This window comes from Panthera uncia, assembly GCF_023721935.1.
Source record: "Panthera uncia isolate 11264 chromosome B3 unlocalized genomic scaffold, Puncia_PCG_1.0 HiC_scaffold_1, whole genome shotgun sequence".
Taxonomy (NCBI): domain Eukaryota; kingdom Metazoa; phylum Chordata; class Mammalia; order Carnivora; family Felidae; genus Panthera; species Panthera uncia.
In genome coordinates, this window is record NW_026057582.1 from 83,837,791 (window position 1) to 83,860,977 (window position 23,187).

Consider the following 23,187-nt stretch of genomic DNA (forward strand, 5'->3'; position numbering starts at 1 on the left):
TGTGAGGGTATTTGGAGGCAAGGCCTCTGGAAAGTGATTAGGTCATGAGGGTTCCACCCTCATTTCCCTTCCACCACGTGAAGGCTGTCTATGAACCAGGAAGTGGGCTTTCACTAGAGACCAACTGTGCCAGCATGTTGACCAACTTCCCAACCCCAAGAACAGAAATGAATTTCTATTGTGTATAAGGCACTCAGTCTTTGGTATTGTTACAGCAGCCCAAATAGATGAAGAGACAGCTAGTGCACAGTCTGATTTCGGGTTTCTTCATATCTCAGATAGCAGTTAACAGACCATAAGAAGACAAGACGCCGACCTCATTAAGGATACTTATACATCAAGTGGACTGCCCAGAGTCCTTCCAGAAGTACCCCTTCCCAAGAGCATTACTCTGGCCCAGCTCTACTGCAGAACTAGGACCCATGTTTTTGTTTTCCCAGACGTAGGCTCTGTCTTCAGCTCTCCCATCTCTCACAGGAGCCCAGCTTCTCCCCTAGGATAGCCCATCTCTCCATACCAATCCTGAACTAACATCTGAAATCAGTCCAAATCAGATTCCCAGGAGATACAAAAAATTTTTATTTCAGTACACATCTACAGGATTTATGTATCTGGTCTGGGGCAGGGGAAGGAGGAGATATGTACATAGTTTGTCTGGTCTCCGAGAGAGGGGCAAGTTACCCTTCACTTCCATACAGACCAGATCCTGAGTTTCAGACATCAGGATATAATGGGAGGGCTCACTCTGCTCCAAAAAAGCTCACACAGCCTGCTCCCAGGAAAGCAAGCCTTCTCCCTTGTCTCCTGCCCACCCTTAAGCCACAAAACCCTTCTGTGTGGCCAGGCCCGTGTTGGTGAACCCCAGGAGAATGTATCCATCTCTTCATCTGTAGCAGCCATACTAGGTCTCTGATACCCCATTTTGGAGCATCCCTGAGGTCAGTCTCTGGAGGTACTGCTGACGCAGAGAGGGCAGCTGGAGATACAGCTCAAAGCCTTCTGGGAGGGCAGGATTAGGGAGCTTATAGTGGAGAAGGTGTTGCCGGAGACCCTGCAAAAGGGGCAGAAACTTTATGAAGTAGGTAGTGAGATCCTATTGAGATTTCCGTGCCCCAAGACCTCTTCTCTTCCCACCCTCCAGGATGTGCCCCATCCTACCTCATTCGTCAGCATCCAAGTCTTCTGCAACATGCTCCTGCGGGCAGCCTTTACCTCGTCCTAGAGGCAGAACAGGGACAGGGGACACTGGGCCAAGGGCTGTACCCATCACTGGCCTTGTCTGGCCCTCATCTCCTCCCCAGATGACCCAAAGGCAGCTCAATCACAGTCTCCCTTCCTCCCTTCAGTATAACTTACTGAACTCTTTGGGTCCCGGGAGAAGATGAAGCTGTTGACATGAGCCACAGCCACAGCATAGAGTACAGGGCACCAGCGTGCGCAGAGTGCACCAGTAACCAGGACACGGAAGTAGAGCTGAAGGAGGGCCAGGTTGTCTTCAGGAGGCTCTGTATAGTACTCCAAGGACACAGGCAACTGTGACAGGGGGAATGAGACATGCTGAGGGTGAGGGTGGAATGTCTATCACCGCACAACAGGGTGGATGGCTGGTGGTCACATGGACCAAATCATGAGGGCAGAGATCAGGTCCTGGACAGACGTCCATCCCTATCACAAGGATCAAGGTTAAAGACTAAAGAGCTGAGAAGCAGGGAAAACTGGGAAACTAAGAAGCAGTACTGAATTTCTACTGCCTACCACTACTTTAATCTACTTAAAACTTTCAAAATGTCACATTCACCTGCTTGATTACACTATGAAACCTTTCAAAAGTTCCTTTTCTTAGGACCAGTAACTCTCTAAAAAATCACTCTTAATTCCATGCAGAAAGGATTATGAGAGGGGCACCTGGCTGGCTCAGTCAGTGGAACATACCACTCTTGACCTTGGGATTGTGAGTTTGGATCCAACGATGGGTGTAGACTACTTAAAAAAATAAAAACATAAAAAAAAAAGTGATTAGGGCACCTGGGTGGCCCAGTCGGTTGAGCATCCGACTTTGGTTCAGTTTATGATCTAGCGGTTCTTGAATTCAAGCGCCATGTCAGGCTTTGTACTGATAGCTCAGAGCCTGGAGCCTGCTTTGGATTCTGTGTCTCCCTCTCTTTCTGCCCCTCCCCCTGCTTGCACTCTCTCTCAAAAATAAACAAACATAGGGGAATGCAAGCTGGTGTAGCCACTCTGGAAAACAGTATGGAGGTTCCTCAAAAAACTAAAAATAGAACAACCCTAAGACCCAGTAATTGCACTACTAGCCATTTACCCACGGGATACAGGTGTGCTGTTTCAAAGGGACACATGCACCCCCATATTGATAGTAGCACTATCAATAATAGCCAAAGTATGGAAAGAGCCCAAATGTCCATCAATGGATGAGTGGATAAAGAAAATGTGGTATATGTATACAATGGAGTATTACTTGGCAATCAAAAAGAATGAAATCTTGCCATTTGCAACTATGTGGATGGAACTGGAGGGTATTATGCTAAGTGAAATCAGTCAGTCAGAGAAAGACAAAAATCATGACTTCATTCATGAGGACTTTAAAAGACAAAACAGGTGAACATAAGGGAAGGGAAACAAAAATAATATAAAAACAGGGAGGGGGATGATACAGAAGAGACTCATAAATATGGAGAACAAACTGAGGGTTACTGGAGGCGTTGTGGGGGGGGGTGGGCTAAATAAGTAAGGGGCACTAAGGAATCTACTCCTGAAATCATTGTCACACTATATGCTAATTTGGATGTAAATTTTAAAAAATAAAAAAATTAAATTAAAAAAATTAACAAACATAAAAAAATGATTATGAAAGAAAGACATAAGGTTTACCTCCAGTGGTATTTGTCATAGTGTTACTTCAAATAGCAGAAAATTAGAAACAATTTTCATGCCCACCAAGGGGTTGATAAAATAAACAGATGCACCTACACAATGAATTATTACATAGTAAAAAATGTTGATTTCTTAGAATATTTAATGATTGGGAAATGCTTATTATGTAATATTAAATTAAATGAAGAAAATTAAATGAAGAAAATATTATGCAGGGATCCCAATTTTATAAAAATATATATGTACACAAAAAGACTAATCCTTAAAAATGTATTTTTGTTTTTTTATATAAAATACTTACATTTTATATACATGTTAAATGTATTTATTAAAATATTTAAAGTTTACCAGAATAGGGCACCTGGGTAGTTCAGTTGGTTAATTGCCCAAATCTTGATTTTGGCTCAGGTTATGATCTCTTGGTTCATGAGTTTGAGCCCCACAACGGGGTCCGTGCTGATGGTGTGGAGCCTGCTTGGGATTCCCTCTCTTTCCCTCTCTCTCTGACCTTTGCCTGCTCACTCTCTCACTCTCTCTCAAAATAAATAAACTTTAAAAAAAAGTTTAGGGGTGCCTGGATGGCCCAGTCAGTTAAGCATCCAACTTCAGCTCAGGTCATGATATCGCAGTCTGTGAATTCGAGCCCCGAATCAGGCTCTGTGCTGACAGCTCAGAGCCTGGAGCCTGCTTCATTTTCTGTGTCTCCCTCTCTCTCTGCCCCTCCCCCACCTGTGCTCTGTCTCTCTCTCTCAAGAATAAACATTAGAAAAAATTAAACAAACAAAAAGTTTACCAGAATAAGATATGATGAAAATAAAAACTCAAACCTTAAAAAAATAGTAACTCTCTACAGCTTATAAGTTTAACCCTTTAGCCTGATTTTTGAGGCCCTCTAAGATTTTATTAGCCTTGTTTCCAACAAGTTCCTAAACTAAAATCTGTTCTGGACTCCTCCCTCTTCCTACCCTGTTATACTCCTTCCTGCCTCTGAGCTTTTGCTGATGCTATTCCACTAGGTACATTCTTTTACTTTTTGAGAGAGACCTTGTGAGTTGGGAGAGACAGAGAGAGACAGAGAGAGAGAGAGAAAACCCCAAGCAGACTCCACACTCAACAGAGGGCTAGATCTCACAACTGTGAGATCATGACCTGAGCTGAAATCAAGAGGCACTTAACCGAATGAGTCACCCAGGTGCCCCTCCACTAGGTACATTCTGTCCTTCATCCTCAACAATCCAAATTCTATCCAACCTTCAGTGCCCAGGTCAATCTGCACTCTTCCCCAAAGCCTTCTGCTTATGGGAAGCCCACTTTGATATTTCCCTTTTCTGAATCCTGACCTAACATCTAAAATCTGAATAACTTTGAACGTTAGTTTGTAGCACGTCTCTTATCCAGGTTGTAGCAACATGAACAACGAGCTGTAGCTTGTTAATAATATCCAATACGTACTATATGCCAGATACTCTGTGGAGTATCTCCTTTCGTGGAGTCTCAATCTCCTCAAAATCCCCAAGAAGTGAGATAAGGAACCTGAGGGCCACCAAAGCTCCCCACTGCTCAGGACCACCCCCAAGGCCCAGTACAGGAAGGCCAGTACAGTACAGGCTGTGTTGGGCTGAGAAAGTACCTGGGTCAGAGGCAGGCCCAGAGCTCGCAAGGCTCCCACATGCTCCCCAAAGAGGGCAAGGCGCAAAGTGACACTGAACCGACGCTGCAGGGGAAGGAGAACCAGAGCTCCAAAGAGATGGTCCCCAAAAGAGACAGCCTCAAAATGCTCCAGGAAGTTGGCATAGAGGTCAGGGAAAGATGTCAGGCCAGGAAGTGGACAATCCAGCTTGAGGTCTGGCAGGACTTTAGGCTGGCAGAGCCGGGCAAGGAGAGCTGCCACCAGACGTTGTATTGGGGATTCCCGGAACAGCTCACTGTCTACCAGGAACACACACATGAGCCGTGCCAGGCGGGCAGCAGGCGGTACAGCCCAGAGGGCCTGGGGGCGCCAGCTTTCCAAGATGAGCACCCACTGCAGAGCCCGCATAGCTGTGCCTACTGTGTCAGCAGGAGGAAGCCCCGAGGGCGTGTCTGAGGCCTGGTGGTAGAGGTGGATCAATGGCAGGAAAGGCCAGTCGGTAGGCAGCAGCGGCTCCTTAGGCACAGGGAGCAGCAGGGCTGGGATTTGCCGTAGCTCCTCTCGGTACAAGGCCTGAGATGCTAGTAGGCTGGCTTGGGCCAGTGAGCAGTGGGTCAGGTAGCAGCTGCGGATGCTGGGGAGGTCCTGGCAGGCCTGAACCAGCAGAGCCCCTCGCCCACACGCAGAGTCCCTGCCGCTCCCTAAGGACAGCCGATCAGAGAAGTCAGCTGCCTCTGGACCACCTGATGCTCTTTCCCTGCAATAGAACCCAAAAGCCAAAAATGAGGGTTTGAACCATGGCACTCTGAACACCATGCCACCTCTCCAGGGCTTCCCAGAGGTTCCTAGGTCCAATCCTGCTCCTCCCTGTTCCCCTAATCACTTTCTATGTTGTGTGTGTAGATTAAGAGAATGGATACTAAAGTCAGCTGCTTAGGGGCAGGTTTACGGAACTTCTCTGTGCCTCAGTTTCCTCATAGGAAAATGGGGATAATAACAATACCTATCTCATGGTACAAATGAAACACTTAAAATACAGACAGATACTTAAGGAGATGCCAGACACAAAGTTAGCACTCAGTAACTGTTAGCTATTACTCAAGTATAGCTAGTTTATGCACCTGTTTTTAGCTATACAGTCACATTGAAATCACATTATAATTCTCTAACGTGGATATCTTCATCCTCACTTTACTGATGAGAAAATGGAAGCTCCAATAGATGAAGTACAATCCATGCAAGAAAGAGGATTAAACCCAGGTGTTCTAGCTCCAAACTCAGGGCTGCTCTGTCAATAGCCACAACAGCCTCTCAAAGGGCTGAGTTGATGTCATCAACCCTGGACTTACGGGAGGAACTCCAGACGGAATACACAGCTCAGCAGTAGCTCATGGGCGAGGTACTCACTTCCAGGCAGCACTCGGCTCAGCAGGGCCAACACCATACTATGATGGAGAGCGGCATTGACGGCCAGAACTGGCTGGACTGTTGCCTATGAACAGAAGACCAAGGGGTGGGAGGGTGGGTGGGATGTGAGAGGGCACAGAGCAAAGGGAAGTGAGAGTCCATGCAAAGAGGATATATACTGAAGGGTACAGATCCTGGGCACATCTAGATGGGATGAACTGCAGGGGTAGGGATTATGGGGGGGGGGGGGGTGTTGTGGACAGAGGTGGAGAGGGGGCTGGGGCATACCCACCGCTCTCTGGGCCAGGGTGAGTGCCAGGTACTGTAGGTGGTACTCATGGCGCAAGGCCCACGCAGAGAAGGGAGTGAGTTGTGGGGCAGCCATAGGAGCCACACACTGGAGGAAGTAGTTCTGGAGTCCTGGGGCAGCCAATATGGTAGCCAGCTGGAGGAAAGCAAACTTGTTCAGATCTAAAGTGACTTTGATCTCTCTCCTAAAGTTCCCCAGGTGGCTGCCCCCTCCCCAGCCAAACTCAGAGAAATGGGTGCTGGCAAAAGAGACCTTTCTGCCTCAAGTGATACCCTCACCCTTTTGTTCTGACTCCTATCTTGCCCCTCCACCCCAGCCTCCAACCCCTAACCAGGTGCCTATGTCTCACCTGGCCACATAGCCCCTTGTGGATCCGGGCCAAGGTGTTGAAGAGAGACAGGAGGGCAGTGAGGAACGGGAAGGGTGAGGCTGAGCCAGCCAGACTGAGAGAGGGGCGTCCTCCTGTGCAACCCAGTGACACCAGGCTGGGGAGAGCTTCAGGGGCCGGAACACAGAACTGCGGGTTGCAGAGAGGGGAGCAGCATCTGGAGGCAGAATGAAGAAGCTGAGGGGGGCTCTGGCCTGATGTACACCAGGCTAGAAAAGAGCTGCTTGGTCTGCGACCAAGGCCCACAGGAACCTGGCTATATGTACCAGTACCCACATTCCTCAGAGCCCTCAAGTGCTGCTTGCTAGGGACTCAGGTTTCCTTCAGGCTGAGAAGGTCTACTTGGGATGGGCCAGGGAGCTAGATCTAGGAGTCCTACAGGGAGTCAAACGGCCTCCTCCCTACTGCCCCCACCTCCCAACCACACACACACACACACACACACACACACACACACACACACACTACATACCTAAGAGAATCCCACAGGCTGCCCAGAGTGGGTGGGTGCAGTAAGGGTAGCAGCAGCCCCTCTGACAGGCGCTCCATATCCTGAAGCCAATCCCCTGGGCACAGGCTTGGCTAGAAGACCAAGGGGCTCAATGAGCTGACAGCAAAAGGAGATGCATTCTCCTAGACCCTGTGTACCCAGGCCAAGCCCATAACTTCCAAGAGCCCAAGAGTCAGTGTTTGTAGGCTTCTGCTTTCTGACCCTTCTGGAGAGAGAAAAGACCCTGAGGTTGCCCCGACACCCTCTGTCCTCAGAGCATGAAGTCTCCAGGGAGACAGAGCTGCTGCTTGGGGTTCTCTGGTCCCCACCAACACAGCTCCCTGACAGCTCCAATGGATATGGAAGCAGAAAGAGGAAGGTGGGAGGGAAAAGGCGGAGAATAGGAAAAAGTGGAATGGGGAGGTAGGAGTGGAGAGGTCGAGACAGAGGGAGACACAGGGTGGTATGTTAAGATGGGGGCAGGCGCCCAGGATATGGAGGAAGGTAGGCAGGCAACACTCACCTGCTGGCTCCAGGCCTGGTAGTATGCATCCAGGAAGAGTAGGCAGGCAGTGGGCACCGGGCCTAGAGCATGCCAATTCTCAGATCTGGGCAGCAACTTCAAGGTCTGTCTTAGAAAGGGCTCCACAAGGGGTTGGAGCCCGGACACCTGTGTCCAAGTGATCAAGGAAGGAGTGGCCGACAGACTGGCCTCAGCAGAGTCACTAGAGGAGTGCCAAAAGGGTCACAGTCAAGGTCTGGCTGCCTTGACTCCTCCATAAGGTCTACCCACCCTCTCACTCTGGAGGAGTGCTCCCACCTGTCCTGAAGCTCAGAGCTATAACATACCTGCTGGACTCAGGGACAGTGTTACTGGCTGCCAGGGTCAGCTGGGTGAGCAGAGTGAGCAAGGAGGCTATCCGCTGCACAGACAGGGGCTGAGGGGGCTGGGTGCTGAGCTCCTCTGGCACAGCCTGCAGGGCCCGCATCAGCACTGGGTATAGCTCCCTGGGGGAGAATGATTACTGCCTTTCAGTGTCCAAAGACACTGGACATGGAGACACATGACACAAAGCAAGGCACTGCCCCAAGGACCTGCAGTTTGGTTAAGGAGGCTTGGGAGAAAGAGGCCCCAGGGCTGGGCACTCTTGGAAGGCTTCAGAGGGAAGGAAGGCTGGAGGCTGAAGGGAATGAGGGTAGACCTTCCAGGCTTCCTTCCAACAAGGGATTTAAATCTGATTTCACAAAGCTACTAAGGCTGTTGTGCACAGAATGTGGTTAACTCGGCTTTTTTCTACTGTCCTCTGGCTAGTCCTGGCCCCCAAGCCTTCTTCATTCCTCCCAGAGTCCCCTCTTCCTCATCCTCAGCCTCCCTCTGAGCTTGAAACCTTGAGCAAGGCTGAGTCATCAGATTAGGCCAGAGTACAGAACCGGAGAGGTCTGTAAGAGAGCCTACTCTTGTCTCTCCTCACCTGTAAAGGTCACTACCCTGGCCATAGGAGGCAGCCACAGCCCACAAACGGAAGGCCTCAGTGCTCAGCATCTCAGCTTCCTCTGGGGGCAAGGCCATTTCCTGGGGAGCCTCTGCTATAAAGCGGCACAGGCGGCTCCGGAGATCGAAGCTGCTCAGCTGAGGGTGAGAGGGCAGAGAGTCTGAACATCACAATCAGCAGGGAGCCCAAGTAGCCTCAGGTTCTCTTACTATGGAGACTGGCTCAACTCAACCCCGTTCCAGGCCACTCTCGTGCTACAGGGTCTTAACTCTGGACCAGGATGAAACTATCTCATCCATCCCTCCCTCCCGCTCCACCTTCCTTCCCTCTCTGCCTCTCCCCCCCTTCATTTTAGCAAGCACCTGCTCGGCCCCTTTTCTAGGGCTACTTGGCTATGGGTGACGGCCGCCCATCTGTAAGTGGCTCTTCTGGTCTGGGCCCATCAGTTAACGAAAGCACAAGTAGGCCTATAGGATACACTATAATCTAGATGACTAGGTTTCTGGCTGGTGGTTCCTACTGCATTTCTAAGCAACTGGATCAGAGATCAGAAAAGGAAGATGGCATGAGACAGTTACCCAGAGTCCAGAGGCCATGCTTAGCCCCCAACCCAGCCCTGTCTTAAGCCCCTCATCCCTCGACCTTTGTCCTGCTCACCAGCCGGGCAGCAATATTCCTACCAGCCGAGGCCAGGACACGAAGTAGTTTCATGGCAGTGGCACAGGGCACTTTGTGTAGACTGAGGACAGGCCCCACCCCCATGGGGGACCAGCTGGTGGGCAGGAACTCTCGAACCACGGTCTCTATTAGTCGAGGGCACTCCAGGACCTGTGGGGGTCAGGAAGAAAAGGGAAGTAGGGAAGTAGGGAGGCTGAGGGTCAGCAATGGGGTCAGCTAGGCTCTTTGTGCATTCCTTGTCTCCTTCTCGTTCTTACCCTTGTGGCTGACTCCAGGGAATGCCGGGCCAGACGGATGAGCACAGCCAGGATATCAAGGACCACAGAAGGGGCTGGGCAGGTCACCTCTAGCACGTAGCGCAGCCGTGGCAGCAGGTTGGTAGCCAGAAGCCCCTGGTGATCAGAGAGATAAACCCAGTGCCAAAAGCAACTGAGCCCCAGGCCTTGATGACCCCTCTTGCCTAAGATGTGCTCGCTTCGAGGTCATGCGACAGGTGCAGCTGCCCCAGCATTTTACCTTGATGATGTCATGTCTGGCCAAGTCAGATGGAGGCCGGTTTCCTTCCTCAGGGCTCTTTCTTTTTGCTTTTTCTGCTGGGGCCTCTTCATCTTCATCCTCATCATCCTCCCTATCCTCCTGGCTGGGCATCAGAGGAAACGTCAAAGCTCCATGGTACCAGGAGAAGGAGCTATCGAGGAGCTCCTGACATGAGAGAGAAGGGTGTGGGAAGAAGAGGAAGGAGTCAGGCCCAGAAAAAGCAGCAGCAGCAGCCACCCACCCAGAACAGAAAGGCAAGGCTGCTGGGCTTTGGGGCCCATAGAAGAAGGCAGTGGTGCTGCCATCCCATTCTCTGCTCTGCCTGGCAAAGCCTTGGCAGTGAGGGCATGTCCAGCAACAGGAGTAGGAACGCTGATGCCTCAAAGCCCTACTCCTATCTGTGCTGTACCTCATCTCCAGGAGCCACCAGCAGAGCCTGAAGAGCCCGGACGGCAGCTGCAATGACTGCGTCCACTCTGTCATCCAGGGAGAAGCGCAGCAAGAAGAGGAAACCAGCATCCAAGAGGAGGCGCAAGACACTGCCCACTAGCCGGTCCCCAAACTCGCCAGCCTGGGCCTTGGGGATAGGATAAAACTTTGCTGAAGATGTAGAAGTTAGAGTCTTTGTCCTAAACCCTTCACTTGCCCACCTATGACCCTGGGTTTATCCCATTCCCAGTCTGCCCCAGAGACAGTTGGTGTATGGGCTAAGGGGCCAGAATGAAAAGGGCAGGAGGTGGGGAAGTCTATGGTTGGGGGAGGAGGCGTGGGGACAGGCAGGACCGGCCAGCAGTCCACTCACCCTGCTGATGACCTGGGCCAACACATGCAGCGCTAGTGCTCTCTGCTGGGACACCTGGCTGCGCGTGAGGTGGAACAGCTCCTGCAGGGAGTACCCCGCTCTCTGGGGCAGGGACAAGAAATCAGCAGCTAGGACACAGGGCAGCACCCCAACCAATACACAGAAATGCCTCCATTCTAGGCACTGACTTAGTTGTCCAGGGGAAGGCTAAGATAAGTAAGTGATATCTCTTGCCTCTGCTCTCCATGGATCCTCAAACTGGTAAAGAAGATGGGACTTGCACACGAGTAACCATGCCATAAGGCAGATAGGGAAGAATTCAGTAATCAGTGTTTAATTTACAAGAGAAGAGGAGAGAGAGAGAGAGAGAGAAGGGGGACCTGGAAAAGTGATGAGGTCTTAGTGGGTAGGTAGAGCTTTGATGGCCTGAAGAATAAGCCCTGGAGGTCCTTGAGCACACGGCGTACATGGCAAGTGGGCTCCAGAATGGCGCAGGAGTGAGGAAGGCAGAGCTACAGGGGCAGCGGGGATAGAGGGTCGGAGGACTGTCTTGCCAGGCTAAAGAGCCAAGACTATTCTGTGAGCAGAAGAGAGCCAGGAAACTTTCCGAGGCACGGCACAGCCTGAGCGGGGCCAGAGGGAATCAGTATGGCAGTCCCATGAGGGACGGATGGCATGGCTGAGAGAGTGGAAGACATGGTGACTGAGCAGGTAAGAGGGAGCAAGGCTCTCCTTTAGAAAGCCTCAGACGAAGCGACATAGAACTGGCAAGTTCAGGGAACTGAACGGAATGTGAAGGAATGAGGAGAAACATTTTGAGCCCAATAACCTATGGACACCAAGGCTGAGAACTGGAATAGAGTACACAGAAGGTCCGAGGCAACTGACCAGAGGTCCTTTTCCACTTGCCAAGAGCTGCCCAGTCCTCCCTGGGCCCCATGCCTCACCTCTGCCTCTTCTCCATGGTGGTGCAGGCCCAGATGGGTGGGCAGGTCCACATCAGGGGCCAGAAGCTCTCCCTGAAGACTAAATCGGGCCTGCATCCTCTAACGGGAAGAGAAAGAAGACTATAGGCTGGGGATGCAGCAACTTACCCATACCCACTCCTCACCCATCTCCCGGGCCTCCAGTCCTGACTCTATGCCTGAGTGGAAATGGAACTTCTTTGGCCCCAGGGGCCAGGCAGGGTGGTGGGAGAGGAGGAGGAGTGCAAAGGAGAAATGCTTCTCCAGCTCCAGGGAAGAAAATGGCCTGAGTCCTGGGTGCAAGGGCCCCAGCCCCATTTCCGGCCCACTCCACCCCCTGTAGGTCAACTGGCCCTCCTCACCTCCTGCGTTTGCTGCCGCCGGAGTGGGGGCAAGTCCTGGGTCCACTGGAGCTTCTCCAGCTCCACAGTGCCCATGTGCAGCCATTCTTTGTGGGGCGTCACAGGTGGTGCCAGAGCTAGGGAGATGGAAGCAGAGTAGTAAACCCTAAGGGGCTCAGCTCGGTGGTCCACTGGGGTCCTGGCCATCACCCAGCGGTTGCCACATGCACCTCTGCCCAAGGGTCTGGCAGCCTCTGCCTTCAGCTATAGTTAAGTAGCATGGCCCAGCAGCTAGAACCCCTGGGAACTGGACAAATGTCTCAGATATGGGAGAACACACCTAGTCCAGGGCTCTAGCCCCTTGCTCATCCCAAGGATTTGCTGGGAGGGGCAAGAGAAAGTGGAGGAGGTAAGGAAGAGGAAAGAGAGGGAGCAGAGGAAGAAGGGAGGACCACATATATCAGGGACAACATAGCTCTCAACTGTCTAGTACCGACCTTCTCAAGAAGCAGGAGAGTGGGCAATGAGGGACAGCTATCCTGCTTCTGCAGGGCAAGATACAGAAACATACACCCAGGACACCCCCCTGCTTCTCCCCCCCGCCCCCCACCCGACCTGCTCAGCTGGCCTGGACCTCACGGAGGGGCAGGAGGCTCCTGGCTTCCATAATTCAATTTCTTCATTTGTTAATCACTAATAAAATAATCCAGGTCCTGGGAAATGAGTGCTCCCACTGGCCTCTCTGCTTTGGGTCTGGCATGTTCGTAAGGCCTGTGTCAGACTCTTCTCCCATCATCACCCTGGCCCTGCCATCTTGCTCATAACACTGACAGCAGAGGCAGAAAACTGTAGGGTGGCTAGAGCCAGGGCTGGGGCAACTCTTGCAAAGGCAGGCTGGAGATGATCTGCAGGGGGAGGGGCCATTCAGCCATCATGCTCTGCTGCTGCTTACCAGGGAAGAGCGAGAAGGAGTGGCAACAAAGCAAGAAAACAGGAAGCATATGCAGGAAGAATATATGCATCAGCAAATGAAGACTGATTTCCAGATGATAATGGAAGATTAATGTTAGATGTCAAGGACAGAGAAGATTCTCTTCTTTTCCCATCTGCCAAGCCTAGACGGGATACTTCCCTCTACTTTTATTCCCCAAAAGATGTACCCCTTTTTCCAAACCTGGGGCTTCTGGCTCCAGCTCGTCTTCCTGCCTGGGCTCACTTGGAGAAGTTGGCACAGTGGGTTCCTCTCCAGTGACCTCAACAGAGGGTCCTCCTGGTCTCTGCTCCTCTGTGGCCTTCTCTCCTGCTTGCTCATGGACGTGGCTGTGGGACCTCAAGAAGGCAACCAAGTTGGGATCTAGCGAAGAGGATGGAAGGGACAGTGGGTGTTGGTGGATCCTCCCCAGCCTTGTACAGACCTGACACCTGCTGAATGTTGCCTGCCTATGAGTGCCAAGGCCAGGACAAGCCATTTCCTCCTCCTGGCCTGAACCCGCTGGGCTCTCTTGGGGCTTCAATGACCCACACCTGTCCCTAGGACCTGCCCACCCACCCTTCTCTCCATCTTTCACAGTCCCCTGGCCCAGGTTTCCACCTATCCCAGTGCTTGGCTCCAGATCAGAGGCCCAAAGTAAGTGGCTGTGGAATAAATGAATGAATGTTGACTAGAGCCAAAGAGAAGGCATTTAGGGGAACAGTTCCTCTCTCTTTTAGCTAATTTATTTACACACAAATATTTACTGAAACCTAATCTATGTATGCTCTATTAAGGTGCTAGATACACACTTTGGAACAAGACTGACTTGGTGCTACTGTTTTGGTGAATAGAAACTAGGAGGGAGGTATGGCAGAGTTGAGTGTCATATAATAGAACATGTCATAGCCGTACTAGATAGAGCATAACTACATTACATTAGAGTACGTTACACTAGAGTAGTACAGGATACACAGTGTAGTGGTTAAGAGCAGGGACTGTCAGACCTCACAGACCTAGGTTTACATCTCATCCATGTTCTTTACCAGCCATATGACCTGGGGGAGAATTTCTTCAAGTTATGACACTCAGTTTCTTTTCATAAGTAAATGAAATTAGTACTTACAGGAACCATTCGAGGACAGAATGAAATAATGCATTCAAGTACTCAGCAAAAAGCCTGGCATACACAGTAAGCCTTCATTAATAAGTGGCAGTCCCTTCCTAGCCTGGCCTCGGCTGCAAAGACTGATATGCCATACCGAGCTGAGCTAGCAGCCGCTGCTGTTCCTGCAGGATCTCTTCAGGAGCCATGGCTTGTAGTTTTGCTATGTTCTCTTCATGGATGGTCTGGGCTTCCTGCTCAGCATCCTGGCTCCTGAGCCCCTTCCCTGTGACTAGATTGGGTCCCTGGAAGCTGTGGCTGCCCCATGGAAGCTGGTAGCCCTGCTCCCTAGGTGTGAGTGCCTCACAGGATGCAGCACCTGGAAGAAGTGTATGATTAGTTTCACTGCCTCACCCAAGCCTAATCCCGTTAGTCCTGGAGACAGAGGGAGGCCCCAGAGATTTCCCAGGCAAAGAGTGGAGGCCCCTCCCCACAGCCCACACCCCCACAACACAAACATAGACTGAGCCGGGTGGTGACCTCTCTACTCATTTTTCCCCTTTTAGAGGGATGTTTCCCTAAGAAATATCCTACTTTCTGACTCTTCTCTTAGATGTCCAGTCATCTGCCTCCAGAAGCCTGCCTCCGGCTCTTCTGTTAATAATTTGCATCATTAAAGGAATCTTGGCCTTTATCTTTATTTTATAGTCCCTGCCAGATATCTCTGACTCCTTCCTTCTTCCTAGAGCCGAATAATGGCCTGCACTCTCCCTGCACCTAAGACTCAGATGTGGACCCAAGCCATCCATACTCAATAGTGTATGTAGGGATAAGGGACAGCTTCCTCTTCAGATGGCTCAAATGCCACTTAAATGTGCCTTCCTGGGTCGCCTGGGTGGCTCAGTTGGTTAAGTGTCTGACTCTTGATTTCAGCTCAGATCATGATCTCACGGTCCTGAGATTGAGCCCCATGTTGGGCTCTGCACTGGGTGGAGACTACTTAAGATTCTCTCTCTCTCCCTCTCCCTCCCCCCGCAAAATAAATAAATATGCCTTCATATTTGAGGGGGAGAAGACACATACCCAAAGGTGACTCTATGATTGTATATTAGAAAAAGGGCGAGCCCAAGCCTCCTCAACCTCAGCTTACCCTCTAGTGGATCCAGGGTAGACACAACTTCTCTAACTGGTGGGACCCTAGCTTCAGACACTCTCTTTGCTGCAATTTCTTGGGCAAAGATGCTTCTCTTACCAGATGTTGCTGACTTCCCCTATGGGCAAAAAGAAAACCCAGGTGACTGATGCTCCTTACCCCGTCCTCTTCTCAAACTCTTTACACTAAGGCCACTGGAACAAAGGGATAAAAGGGTCTTGCTTCATCTCCAAGGGTCACAACCCTATTTCTCAGAAAAAGCAGTGCTCTATAGGACAGGTCTTGAAGTCTGACAAATCTGGGTTGGATTTCTGGCTCCTGTATCTATTAGATGTGTGGTGTTGGACAAGTTATTTATCTTTTCAGGGTCTCAGTTTCCTCACCTGGAAATGGGGATAATGATACCTACCTTACACGGCTGTTATGAGGACTAAGTAACGCGTGTAAAGTGCTTAGCATGGCGCTGCTTTAACAAGAGGGTTGCTTATCATTATTCAGATTCTCTGCCTGAGGAAGATGCACTATGGGGCATCTGGGTAGCTCAGTTGGTTAAGTGCCGGACTCTTGCTTTCAGCTCAGGTCATGATCTCACTCACATTTTGTGAGTCTCAGCCCCACAAGCCCCTATCAGGCTCTGTGTTGATAGCACGGAGTCTGCTTAAGATTCTCCCTCTCCCTTTCTCTCTGCCCCTCCTTGGCTCACATTCTCTGTCTCTATCTCAAAAAAATAAATAAACATTAAAAAAAAAAAAAAAAAGGAAGAGGCACTATAAGGTTCATCTGAATGTCCCCTAAGCACCATCTAAGCACCGTGCCTACCTGTCTCTCCTGTGAGCGATGGAACACAGGAGGGAAAGCAACACCACTGGGCACAGGCAGATTCACAGCCACTGAACTTGTATCTCGTTCCTGCAGCAACAAAGCACAAAGTAGTGAAGATACCAAGCTTTCCCCAGACTGGACACTATCCCCCTAGCCCCAATTCTGTATGACTAGAGTCTCTCTCTAGGGAGAAATGGACCCACTTTGCTTCTTAGGGGACAGTGTTTCTAAAGCAGACCCCAAACTGACTGCAGGGGGAATAAAGTCCCACCTTTCTGAATCACCCTCTACTCCTAAGGCTCACCACCCCTACCCAAATATCCTTGCTGTCCTAGGAAAACTTGTCCTACTAAACAAGGGTGAGACGCACAACGATCTTAGTCAAGACAGCAGTGATGTGTTGATCGTGCCTATTCAGCCTCTCTTCAGGATCCTCATGTTCAGGCGGGGGACGGCCAGGGCTGGGTCTGGCTCTCTTCGGGGGAGCAGGAACCAAAGCTGGGGGCAAATCTGGGAGATCTGGGAAAGAAAAAAAACCTCAGATGTGAGGATACCCACACCTTTCCAGGAAGAGACTGAGGGCAGGAGGAAGCCAAAGAAAGAAGGGCAGTTGCCGTGGGGCCCTGGCTCAAGCTGTGTCACCTTGGGCAAAGTATGTAAGCTCTGTGAACCTTAGTTTCTGCATGTGTAAAATGGGGCTGCAGCAACAGAGATTATGCAGTGTCTGAAATAATGACGGGGAAAAATCCAACCACATCAGGAAGAGGGAGAGGACATTCAGGTCATATCCTCTCTCGTTCCTCAGCCTGACACCCACAATCACTCACTGTCCAGCGTCACCACATCCCGATGATCTTGTAGCAGAGGATGGTCCAGGTTAGTGTCGCCACCTCTCCTACTTCCTTTCTTCACCAGTTGTACTGCTGGAGCCGCACCAGCTGCAAGAAACTGACTCTGGAAACGCAGCAGGTCCACCTCTGACTCCCCTGGCTTTGGTCTGGACAGCATCTTGACACTCCAGCTGCCTCTCTAGAGCAACTCTTTCCAGCACTGCTTTGGTGTGGTGATTCTCTCTCATTCACACCTACAAGCAATAAAGTTGATAGCCCTCTGCAAGCGAATCCTGATTCTCTTTATTGTGTATCAGAGACAACTCTTTTCTTGGGTTCACATCAACTCATTTCTTCTCACTCATACCTTATTGCCATTCCCTCCCTATACAGCCCTCCCTGATGTCACCAGCCTAACAACAAAGTTTATTGCCGACTTAAAGTTGTTTACAATCTGTGGATGATAAAAATTTTCAGGAACAGCTGTAGGGAACCTAAGAAAAATGCAATCAGGAGACAGGCAGATAAATGTCATATCAAGGAGTAATGATTCTGTACCAAAATGGAGAGAACATGCCTGGCCTAAAGGTGTTCAAATTATTAAGCAACAACAACAACAACAACAACAACAAAACCTTGGGCTATAAAAAACAACATATAAAAATCATCTGTATTTTTATACACCAGCAAAAAGAACAATCAGGAAATGAAATTAAGAAAACAATGTCACTGACAATCGCATCAAAAAGAACAAAAACTCTTAGGAATAAATTTCACTAAAGGAGTACTTGTACACTGTCGGGCCTCACAACTGCCCCTAGGGCTCTGCGGTCGCGGACACTCCCGGACCACTCGAGTCAGCAAAGAAATCACCGGATCCCAGCCTATGCAGCCCGCTGATGGTGGGCCGCGGCCGGGATCTCCACACCGAAGAGGCCGCGGCCACTCCAGTGCACAGCAGATACATTCAGGGAGGCTCCAACAAGGAAGCTGGATACCCTACCCCAGAGTCCTCCCCCGGGGAACCCTGAAATCCGTCCCTCCAGCGCAGCCCCTTACTTCCTCTAGGATCGCCTGGGCGCCGCCATCTTGCCCCGCAAGTGCCACGCTTCCGCCGCCACCAGGTTTGAACATCCGCCCCGCAGCCCAGCCCCGCCTTTCCAGGGCCTGGCTCCACCCTTTCTGGGATTGCATTCTGGGCGCCCAAGACCCCCCGTACCCCCCTTTTTTTTGTTTAAGTTTATTTAAGTAATCTCTCCACCCAACTTGGAGCCTGGGCTCACAACCCGGAGGTCAAGAGTCGCATGCTTTTCCGGCTGAGCCAAGCCAAGACGCCCCTACGCTCGGGACCCTTGAGGGGGAAGATGCACGGCTTGCCCTGCCCTCCACTACCCCACCAGGTAAACTCTATGCCAACACTGAGAACACTCATCCTTCGGATGTGCAGCAGACACAGGCCCTTCTACACACACGACACCCGTGACAGAAGGCAAAGTGTACTTCAGACGATCCTTCTGCACTCACCAGCCTGGATAATCACATCCTAAACCCAGCGCCCAAGTTTGTGGGCAGCACCCAGCAACCTACAAACACCAAGGTGACCTCCCCAGTGCATTTATTGGTGACCAAGAAGGTAAGCATGTAAAAGGAAAGGCAAGGCTTAAGGAAAGAAACACTGTAGGAGTGATGGTGGTGAGGAGAGAAGAAAACAGTCTTCTGATCCCCTTCCTGAGCATCCTGCCTCTGTTCACTGCAGTGTCTCTTCTTGGAAATCCTCTCTTTCTTCTCTCCCACACCCTACCCCCAAAGTCTTTCTCTCCCTTTAGGGCCAAGCTGAAGTGAACTCTAAAACCCCTGCCAACCAGGTCTATTCACTGAACTTTCCTTGAAATCTTACACCTGCACCACTTGTGTGGCTTGTTGGGAATGCACTGCCAATTATCAACTATTACTGGCCACCTTTTCACAAGCATGTATGCTATTCTCTTGAATAGACTGAGTTCCTTGGGGGCACCAGGCCCTCTTTGTTGCATCCATAGTGCTCAGCACCCAGCATATGGCCATGAAAATAGGACCTTAGTAAACCACTGCTTGATTGAAGGCTATGTTAGGGAAGCCAGTGTTCGTCCATTCATCCTTAAACTTTAGCAGGCATCAAAATCACTTTGAGGGCTTGTTAAAACAGATTACTGGGCCTCACCCTCAAGAGTTTCTGAATCAATAGGTCTTGGATAGGACCCAAACAAATTTGCATTTTTAACAAATTTCTAAGTATTCTATAGAATCATTCTTTAGTTCTCTTGGTCTCAACTGTAGCAGTAAATTTCAGCTACTAGTATTTAGCCATCTTTGGGGTCCAAAATAGTCCTGGGCCTGGTCAGAAGTTATGGGGAGTGAGGGAGGAGAACTGGAACCAGAAATGCTGGAAGAATGATAGTAGAAAATCATTGTTTGTTGGGGCGCCTGGGTGGCGCAGTCGGTTAAGCGTCCACTTCAGCCAGGTCACCATCTCGCGGTCCGTGTGTTCGAGCCCCGCGTCAGGCTCTGGGCTGATGGCTCGGAGCCTGGAGCCTGTTTCCGATTCTGTGTCTCCCTCTCTCTCTGCCCCTCCCCCGTTCATGCTCTGTCTCTCTCTGTCCCAAAAATAAATTTAAAACGTTGAAAAAAAAATTAAAAAAAAAAAAAAAGAAAATCATTGTTTGCAACCACTAATGAAATAATCGCTCCAGGCAACTATCATTAATGACTGATAAAACTATTGGGGGGGGGGATGACTGATAAAACTATTGGGGGGGGTGCCTGGGTGGTTCAGTTGGCTGAGCGTCTGATTCTTGATTCCAGCTCAGGTCATGATCCCAGGGTCATGGGATTAAGCCCCACATCGAACTCTGTACTGACAGTGCAAAGCCTGCATGGGATTCTCTCTCCCTCTCTCTCTGCCCTTCTCCCCTGGTTGCACTCTCTGTCTCTCAAAATAAATACATAAGTTAAAAAAAAAACTGTTAAGTGAAAGGTTGATTAGGATTTTATGTATGATGGATCAGGTTGCCAATTTATGAACAACAAACCTTAACATCACTAAAAGTGAGACCACTGGACATAACGTGTCCCCGATGTGATACAATTAGAAGTAAAAACATTTCCCAAGAAAGTTTCATGCCAAAAAATTGGAACCAAATCTAGTGAAGCATCTAGATCTAACTACTAATCTACAGGAAATATGGGTGTTAGAGGAACATGTTAAATGATAACATGAGGATACAATTAACAAAACCCAAATTGTGGAAAATTCTACAAATGACCCAGTTTCTTCTATAATAGATTCTTCTCTTATATACTTACAAATACATAAGAGATTATCAATGAAATATATGGCCCTTCTTTGGATCCTGATTCAAATAAACCTAATATAAAAAGACATTTTTTGAGACTGTTGGGGAAAATTAAACACAAACTGGGTTTTATATGATATTAAGGATTTTTAAAAAAATTATTGGGTATGGATGTGTTTTTTTGAAAAATAAACTTTATTTTAGACTAGTTTTAGATTTACAGAAAAATTGCAAAGAGTTTCCATTTACCCAAAACATAGTTTCTCCATTTTTTAAGATTTTTTTTTTTTTTTAAAGTAATCTCTACAACCAGCATGGGGCTCAAACCCACAACCCTGAGATCAAGAGTCATGTGCTCTTCCAACTGAGCCAGCCAGGCATGCCCCCCATTTTTAATGTTTTACTTCATTATTTATTCTAGAGAGAGAAGGATAGGGAGAGGGGCAAAGGGAGAGAGAGAGAGAGAGAGAGAGAGAGAGAGAGAGAGAGAATCTTCAGCAGGCTCCACACTTATCACAGAGCCTAATGCTGGGCTCCATCCCACAATTCTAGGATCCTTCCACTCTGAGACAAAGTCAAGAGTCAGTTGCTCAACCAAGTGAGCCACCCAGTTTTTTAAAGTAAAGTCTACCCCCAATTTGGGGCTTGAACTCAGGACCCCAGGATCAAGAGTCATGTGTTCTACTCACTGAGCCAGTCAGGTGCTCCAGTTTCCCGTTTTTAACATCTAACATTCAATGGTACATTTGTTAGAACCAATGAACCAATATTGATACATTATTACCAACTAAAGTCCATATTTTATTCATATTTCCTCAGCTTTACCCTAATGTCTTTTCTCTGTTCCATAAGAACATTTAGTTGTCATGTCTCCTTAGGCTCCTCCTGGTGTTGACAGTTTTGTAGACTTTTTGTTTGTTTGTTTTTGATGAGTTGGACAGAGTAGTACTGGTAGAATGTATAGAATGTCCTTCAGTTGGGTTTTGTCTGATGTTTTTCTCATGATAATACTGGGGTTATAGGTTTTGGGGAAGAACAACACAGGGATGAAATGCTATTTTTATCACATTGTGTCAAGGCACCTACTACCAATATGACCTACGACTGTTGATGTTAACCTTAATCACTAGAAATTTCAGATCTTTGTACTGTACCACCGCTGCTTCCAATCCCATCCTCTTTGGAAGGAAGTCACTCTGCGTGGCCCACACTTGAATGTGGAGGCTTGCTTCCTCTCCTTAAGGGTGGAGTGTCTACCTAAGTTATTTGTAATTCCTCTGCGTGAGAGATTTGTCTATGCTCCCCATTAACTTATTTATTCAAAATATTTGGCCCTTTGATAGACCTCATCATTGTGTGTGGGGAGGATGGGGGAGGGTTTGGGTTTGGGTTTTTGAGCAGTTCTTTTTGGCCCTGTAAGATGCTCTGAGATCATTTTGTATATTTTGTGCCCAATCCTGGAATCAGCCATTTCTCCAAAAGTCCTTAGTTCCTTTTATTGGGAAGTGGAGTTAGAAATCAAAATTTGGGTGCTAGGTATGTTCATTGCTACTGAGGTGTCTTACTTTTAGGCCCTTCTCAACTGACAAAGGAAATATATCTATATATTGTTATATGTGCATATCTATAAATATTTCTATACATAAGCAACTGAATTTATATATGGATGAGGTTTTTATTTGTTAAGTCTGCTACAGTGTAATATTTATAGCTGAAATAATAATATGGCTAAGATTTGCTTTTAAGAACTCCAGGAAAACAACAAAAAATGGGAAAACAGAATACAATTGGCTAAGATTATCAGTGAAGTGGAGTGATAATTACATTGGGGATTATACTGTACTTTGGTCTCTACTCATATATATATTTAAAATATTTCATAATAAAAAGTTAAAAAAAAAAGTCACTGGCCAGGCTGTAGTTAAAGAGGATCAAAAAGAGAAATACAGACAGCTAGATATACAAACAAATATACTCACGCTCACACATATATTTCCTTTGTCAGTTGACAAAGGCCCTTACACATGGAACTCTTCCTTTCAGGGCCATTCCCTAGATGAAATTTTTTTTTTTAATGTTTATTTATTTTTGAGACAGAGAGAGACAGAGCATGAACGGGGGAGGGTCAGAGACAGAGGAAGACACAGAATCTGAAGCAGGCTCCAGGCTCTGAGCCGTCAGCACAGAGCCCGATGTGGGGCTCGAACTCACGGACCGTGAGATCATGACCTGAGCCGAAGTCGGATGCTTAACCAACTGAGCCACCCAGGCACCCGATTCCCTAGATGAAATTTTGAAGAGGACACATTTTTTCTTCCACACATTTAGACCCATCTGCTGTTTCAGAAACCTCAAACTTATTGCTCTCTCCTGCCTCCTAAGTTTGCTTTTGGGGAAAAACTCTGACCATTTGAAAGTCCCTCTGTGACTCTACATCCAAGTTCGGTCTCTCCTAGGGATTTACCTTTCTGTTTCATCTTCAGCTGGGCAGGGAATGGCACTGTTTCTGACTCAGGAGCTTCAGGCAAGGGGTGTTTTGCAGGCACAACTGGCATCACACCTGCAGGCAGTTTTCCTCCAAGCCCTGGAGTGGATTCCCTGCCTTCTCTAAGGTGATGGAGAGCACAGTCTTCGACCTTCCCATTCCCTAAGTGGAATTTCCCAACTTTCAATGGGTCCCAAGGATCCATTCTTTCTTAGTAGCTGGGAAATAATGGGTCCTTGGTCACAGGGCAGTGAGACTACCTTGACCCCATCGCTCACCTTGGTTACTTCTTGGTCCACCCACTCTTGCCTGAGTAGGAAGGACAGGAAGGTCCTAACTGAAAAAGAAGCTGAAGCAGGTGCTTCCTGAAACTGCTGGAAATTGCCATCAGGGAGTTCTGCTACTATGGGCAGATGGTTTTTATTTTTATTTCCAGGTTTGTCTGTGTCCTCTCTATCTATCCCTGGCCTCCTTGAGCAGTCCTGGATCATAAAAGGCAGAGTGGGCAGATACTTACTTCATCCAAGTAGGGAGATACCATGGCCCAACCTAGCTCC

At 48.9% G+C, this 23,187-nt stretch overlaps 1 protein-coding gene across 1 annotated transcript; it reads right to left on the minus strand.

Annotated features, from left to right (window-relative positions):
* Nucleotides 1-561: 561 nt before the first annotated feature.
* On the minus strand, nucleotides 562-17,920 carry RPAP1 (RNA polymerase II associated protein 1). The gene is made up of 25 exons (XM_049613403.1): nucleotides 17,873-17,920; nucleotides 16,811-17,067; nucleotides 16,354-16,502; nucleotides 15,981-16,070; nucleotides 15,159-15,279; nucleotides 14,166-14,387; nucleotides 13,108-13,287; nucleotides 11,955-12,070; nucleotides 11,575-11,673; nucleotides 10,628-10,729; nucleotides 10,235-10,402; nucleotides 9,805-9,990; nucleotides 9,546-9,680; nucleotides 9,268-9,438; nucleotides 8,590-8,747; nucleotides 7,967-8,125; nucleotides 7,641-7,842; nucleotides 7,100-7,209; nucleotides 6,589-6,784; nucleotides 6,222-6,374; nucleotides 5,872-6,014; nucleotides 4,523-5,279; nucleotides 1,357-1,533; nucleotides 1,159-1,218; nucleotides 562-1,051 (listed from the first exon to the last, which is right to left on the minus strand). Exons 2-25 carry the CDS (start codon nucleotides 16,989-16,991, stop codon nucleotides 902-904), a joined length of 4,185 nt encoding a protein of 1,394 aa, XP_049469360.1. The 5' UTR covers nucleotides 16,992-17,067; nucleotides 17,873-17,920; the 3' UTR covers nucleotides 562-901.
* Nucleotides 17,921-23,187: the final 5,267 nt, after the last annotated feature.